This window comes from Malus domestica, chromosome 11 (assembly GCF_042453785.1).
Source record: "Malus domestica chromosome 11, GDT2T_hap1".
Classification (NCBI taxonomy): Eukaryota; Viridiplantae; Streptophyta; class Magnoliopsida; order Rosales; family Rosaceae; genus Malus; species Malus domestica.
In genome coordinates this window covers 1,773,271-1,779,375 of record NC_091671.1, presented here as the reverse complement: position 1 = coordinate 1,779,375, position 6,105 = coordinate 1,773,271, and the positions used below count along the sequence as shown (strand labels likewise).

Sequence of the window (6,105 nt, the reverse complement as noted above, 5' to 3'; positions counted from 1 at the left end):
TCAAGGTTGAACATGTAGTTCCACCTTTTCTTCAAGCATCTGCACAACCTTCCTCATGGTAGGCCTAAGAGATTGGTCTTCTTGAACACACCAAAGCGCAACCATCACGAACTTTTGCAGTTTCCATTGTTCAAGAAAGGCCTGGGGTTCATAATCTACTACAACACATAATTCTCCATTAACTTGCAGTTTTACACCCAATCTGTTATATTTGCTCTCTTTGCAGTTTCTTTCAACATCAACGCTTCTCTTACAATAAATGATCTCTAGCTGTACAACATCGAAGCTGTACACGCCAACTTTGATAGTGATTCGCAAGATACGAAACCACTCATGTGCACATGCAACATAACCTTTTGCTCTCCGAATGGCAATATGAATCTGGCTCTGATTCATTGTCAAAATTGGTGATCCAAAATCAGAGATCCGAGCATTGTAATAATCATCGAGAAGTATGTTCTCAGGCTTTATATCACACTGGACAATTTGCGTGATGCACTCTTCATGCAAGTAAAGAAGTCCTCTGGCAACTCCATAAGCAATTTCAATTCGTTGTCTCCAACTTGGTTTCACCTCAGCGAAAAGAAAGCTTTCTAATGTGCCATTTCTCAAGAATTTTTAAACTAGTCCCTCATCACAATATCCGGAAAGGTGAACCAGATTCTTGTGATGTATCTGACCAAGGACATTCAATTATGTTGTAAACCCTTCTCAATGTCGTGCAGTACATAGTTTAGCTTCTTCACTGCCACTAATTCGACACCAGAATCAATTTGCATTACCCCTTTGTAAATAACTCCAAAAGCACCCTGTCCTAGTTCTCAACAAAACAAGGAGGTCCATGAGCACTAACTTTCTTCTCTTACCCCTTTTTTTTGGAAAGGAATGCTGCTATAAAGGAGGCAGAATTGCAGTTCAGTTAAAGTATAATGTCAGGATAGCTGCCTCTAACCAAATTCACACAAGTTTCGTATAGAAACAACAGCACCAATATGGCTTTTAGCTACCTCTTGAATCCGTTAGTATCTTCTTGAATCTCTTCATAGCTAAAAGAACACAGATTTGAACCCAAAATTGTTTTGGACTCGAATTTTATTTCAGGTTGGCTGGGGAATTTGGTGATGGAAGCTTGCATTATTGTATTTTGTTGTTGGGTGGCCTGCTTTAATTGAGCATTCAGATTTTCGAGAGATGAATGACAAACTTCTTGTTGGTTGTTCAAGGAGAAAGTTAGAAGGTCTTTACAGCCAACATTGTAATTGCATTATTCGATAAGGATCATTTTGCTCCTGGTTGAACTCTGGGATACTAGAAGAACAAAGCTTCGTCGGATGAGTAGGGTCAGAACATTTGGCACAAAGCAAAACAAACCTTAAAATAAAAGGAAATCCAAACAAAAAGAGTACTGTAGAAATCCTACTTTGACTAGATAGATAGCGCATCAGTCAGGTTGTAGGCACGTTTTAGGGTTTTTTCTTGGTCTAGAAAATTTCGGAAAAATATTTTTTGGCCAAGTCTTGGATGTCTTCTTCAAGGATTGGGGTCGCATACTTCATGGAAAATTCGGGAGAGCCTTCAAATCTTCTTCTTCGACGCTATAACTCAGTTCTGTATTTTCAGCAATGGAAGTCACTCGACCAACAGGAAAAATACTCTTCCACTTCAAAGCAGCTGACGGCACGATTCGTACTTCGACTCCAAGATGACCAGATTATGGAGAAACGGCCTTTTGTGGGAAACACACAAAGAAATGTATTTTCTGCTTAAACTAATTAAGTGTGTTGAAGCATGTCCCACATGGCAACATCGGAAACTTGATGAAATTAAATCCCCTTATATTGAAAAGTTCGACTACTAATTGCTTTGAGGCCTTAATTTTGTATAAAACCAGACCTATTGGATTGCACATGTGGTTAAATTAAGGTCAGTATTGATGTTAATTAATAGTGGGCCATTGGACCGTCTCCAAAAGTTTGTTTGAAAGCTGAAAATAGATAAAATAAAGAAATATGTCCTTTTGAATCACTTCTCTCCTGCAAATTAATTAAAACTAGTACAATGTAAGTGAATTATGAACCTATCAGGATCCTGCTGATATTAGCTAATGGATTGTAATTTGTATAAGCAGTGTTTGGATAAGGCAATTCATCTGTTTTTTTTTAGGAGGATTCCAATGATGCAAGTTTTATCTGCTTGCATAGAGTAGAAGCAAATTGGTAGTAACAAAACCAAATCAGAGTGGACATATAAAACCGTCTGAGGGAGACGATGAACGGAAGGATTTAGGAGTAATATCCAGCTGCAATTTTGTGTAATGAGACTGCGGCTGCTGTTCTTTTTGAATTCAAAGTCTGCTACTCTTACCAATGTGAATGAAGTTTGTACGGCAGCTGAAAACTAAACTGAACAAGTACTTGCCAATAAAAAGGATCGTAAATCGCTGCCCTCTCTACTAAGAACACTAGGGAATAGAGAGGGCAGCGATAAGTCCAATTCGTAAAAGATAAGCCACAAACTTCATCAGCACCAACAGACTAAGCAAACGAAAATGCTTTCATAACAAACTTTATCATTCATAACAAGAGTTACATACATAAAGCATTTACCGTTTTGATCTAAATCATTGCATTACAAAACCACAAATTGGTAAATTAAACACAGATTGACAAAGAGGAAACAAGCTAGCTACTACTGTGACAATAAATACACCTTCGCTGCAATACAAATAATGGCGGTTCAACCTTATCTGGTATATGGGGATGGACATGGTGGAACAGGCACTTCGACAACTCCTTCAAGCATCTGCACAACCTTCCTCATAGTAGGCCTAAGAGATGGATCTTCCTGAATACACCAAATCGCAACCATCACAAACTTTTCCAGTGTCGTTCGATCACCCAAGGCCTCAACTTCATAATCTACAACAGCATCTAGTCCTCCTTCAACGTAGCAATCATAAACCCAATACGTTAAAATTGCGCTCTCTTCACAGTTACCTTCCATGTCAACGCTTCTCCTACAACAAACGATTTCTAGCAGCACAACACCAAAGCTGTACACATCAACTTTGGTAGTGATCGGCAAGTTCCTGAACCACTCAGGTGCAACATAACCTTTTGTTCCTCGGATGGCGGTATGAGTCTGGCTCTGATTCATCAGCATAAGTTTTGCCAAACCAAAATCAGAGATCCGAGCAGTGTAATAATCATCGAGAAGTATGTTCTGCGGCTTTATGTCACAATGGATAATCTGCGTGCTGCACTCTTCATGCAAGTACAGAAGCCCCTGTGCAACGCCATAAGCGATGTCAATTCGCTGTCTCCAACTTGGTTTGATATCAGAAAAAAGAAAGCTTGCCAATGTGCCATTTCTCAAGAACTCATAAACTAGTAATCTCTGTTGCCCCTCGTCACAATATCCAAAAAGACGAACCAGATTCTTGTGATGTGTCTGACCAATTACTTTCAGTTCTGTTTTAAACTCCTTCTCGACATCTTGCATAACATAGTTTAGCTTCTTCACCGCCACTTCGACACCAGAACCAATTTGCATCACCCCTTTGAAAACCACTCCAAAAGCACCCTTTCCTAATTCTTCCGTGAAACCATTTGTAGCTTCTCGCAGCTCTTCATAGCAAAAAGAGCGCAAATTCGAGTCCAAAACAATATCGGTACTAGATGTTACAGGTTTCTTCCGGAAAATGAAGAAAATACCGAAACAAAGAGCAGAACTTAAGACAAAATTAACAAAGATAGAGGTACCTAATAGTACTGATTCTACGCGTATCACAGATTTCCGGCTCTTCTCTTTATCATCTGGAATTGGCTTTGGAGGAAACGGCAGAGTTACATTATCCTTTCGGACTTTTATGAAGGTCTGTGAATTAAGACTGACATCCACTCTCCCGTTTGAGAGAGGTAACTTCTTTTTCCAGCAGGTTTCAGACCGGAACACAGCAACAGCGCACAAACAGTCTTGAAAGCAAGACTCGTTGCACTTGTCCGCCGTAGAAGGCTTTAGCTGCACATAATCTGAGGTTGGCCAATCAGTATTTGTCAGCACTTGGACATCATACAAATCGTTTCTGGGACCTTGCAGCTCATCTTCTTCACAGCCTTGTATAAAATCGGGTTTGCAGCCTCGGTATATATCCTTCGGATCAAGAAAAGAAAACCCTTTTGGGCATTCGCAGGTTGGCCTATTACTATCTGGTTTGAGCTTACAGACACTGTTGTAACCACAAACACCAACGCCCTCGTCTTCAAGAAGTTTTTGGCAAATATCATCCGGTGTATACCACAGAGGACTACTCCAGCTTGGATTTCCAGTGAAGTTTTTCGGGTGAGAATATAAAGTGAAAATCCCATCAAAATCAAGAGTTGCCCTTATGTAGTTGTCTCTCGTCGAGACTCCCTGTGGCCCTGTAAGAGTGAATCTTCCACCATTTTCTCTCAGAACAAACATGTACCCTGAGCTGTTGAACACGAATTGTTTACCTTGACTACCTTCCACAGTCCCTGCGATCGTGTCCGTGGCGAAGTAAGGGTTGTTGGCAAAATCTGTTGGCAAGTTGACGGTGTTGAGCACGAGGTTTCCATCATCTTGCAAGCGCAGCTGGAACCGCCCCTTTGTGTAGTTAGTCTCCGATTGTCTACACGAAAGCTTCCCACTTTTCTCAATTGTCTGTCCAGGCAAAACGGTGTCTGTGGGATTGCTGAAGGTCTCCCACAAGCTCTCTGAGTTTTTGTCTTGAAGGACAAAGTTTCCGGTGTCATTCATGACCCCGTTCTCAACAATCCCGAAAGTTGTTTCGGATTTCCATATCTCTCCACCCTGAGGATTGTTAAGAACTAGTCCACCGTTGGCAGTCAAGGTCAGAACTGATCCCCTAGGTGCAACGATGGGGTTGTTACCGTCATATGCATACCAAACTACGGTTTCGTCTGGGATTTTCGCATACCATATCGAAAGCAAGAAAAAATCATTGTTTCCGAGGGGCGAAAATCCAAACGCGAAATCGCCGGATGGAGAAAGCCATGATGAGGAGTCGCCTGTACTTGCAGTCAGAGAACTCCCAACTGCTACTCTTCCATTATTTTGGGAAAACACAGAAACTGGTAGCAAAAACAGTGAGAAGAACAAAAGCATCCGTACAGAAAGAGCCACTGCCATTGCAAAAGCACCAATTTTTCAACTTAGCTTTATTGATTAGCTATATTTTTCTTAATAAAGCATTGGTTCCCTGTTATCTCTTCAAGTAAATATGCGTGCACCATAGTTTAGACTTGACTAATCTCCATGCCTGTCATTTTCTATGTTGTTTTCTGGAATTAAAGGCGTCTACCCCATTTTTTGAAGTCCGTGTTACCCATCAGCCACGACGGGACCTCAGACCTTGCTACGATCACACACAAAAATTTCTCCGGGCCTACACAACAATTTCTCCGAACCTACACATATCGGGATCAAATTACACATTGAATCATTGGTAAAAGTACAAGAATTTCACTTTGAAAAAAAATAATATAAAGAATAGTTTTATACATAATAACAACGAAACTTTCTGTGATAGAACTTATTGTCTTCCTCAACTCTTTGTAATGTTGCAAGTTAGAGCAATATTGATTTAATTAGTAATAACCCGTTGACTTGTCTCTCTCAAATCTCTTTTCATCTTACTCTCGTCCCTAGTCCGTTTTATGATTCTACTTAAGCACTTATAAATGTTCCAAACCAGCAAATGACTAACTTAAATAATTAAGAATATTTATCACTACACTGGAGATTCTAGGTTTCAATATATAATATATAATATATATGAATGTTCCAAACCAAAAAGACTAGTAAATACGAGCATGACTCACGCATCTGCCGGCCATTCAAGTCCACCAGTCAAAATCAATAATGGGGCTCACAAAGAAAATGCTGATTGAGGACGGATACAGGTGGTGTCAAATCTGAAAACAGACCTCCATGACCAAACAAAGTCTTCAAGTGATAAGAGACTTATGAAAAATGCAAAAATATCTTCACAAAGACAAAGACGACTAAGTCTCCATTTATGTATTCACAAAAAACTAAGTACTAACTGAAGTTTTTTAATGT

General features: G+C 40.0%; 2 protein-coding genes across 2 annotated transcripts; both read right to left on the bottom strand.

Moving 5' to 3' along the window:
• LOC114819563 (G-type lectin S-receptor-like serine/threonine-protein kinase LECRK2) lies at positions 1-1,135 on the bottom strand. Its single transcript, XM_070807819.1, has 2 exons — positions 1,008-1,135; positions 1-523 (listed from the first exon to the last, which is right to left on the bottom strand). Exons 1-2 carry the CDS (start codon positions 1,133-1,135, stop codon positions 1-3), a joined length of 651 nt encoding a protein of 216 aa, XP_070663920.1.
• A 1,414-nt stretch (positions 1,136-2,549) lies between these two features.
• On the bottom strand, positions 2,550-5,771 carry LOC103415210 (G-type lectin S-receptor-like serine/threonine-protein kinase LECRK3). Its single transcript, XM_029087881.2, has one exon. It carries the CDS (start codon positions 5,170-5,172, stop codon positions 2,743-2,745), a length of 2,430 nt encoding a protein of 809 aa, XP_028943714.1. The 5' UTR covers positions 5,173-5,771; the 3' UTR covers positions 2,550-2,742.
• Positions 5,772-6,105: the final 334 nt, after the last annotated feature.

Coding starts and splice junctions, on each gene's coding strand:
- LOC103415210 (XM_029087881.2), bottom strand. CDS start 5,172: ATGGCAGTGGCTCTTTCTGTACGGATGCTTTTGTTCTTCTCACTGTTT.
- LOC114819563 (XM_070807819.1), bottom strand. CDS start 1,135: ATGCAAGCTTCCATCACCAAATTCCCCAGCCAACCTGAAATAAAATTC. Junction 524..1,007: donor GATACTAACGGATTCAAGAG/GTAGCTAAAAGC, acceptor TGGAGTTGCCAG/AGGACTTCTTTACTTGCATG.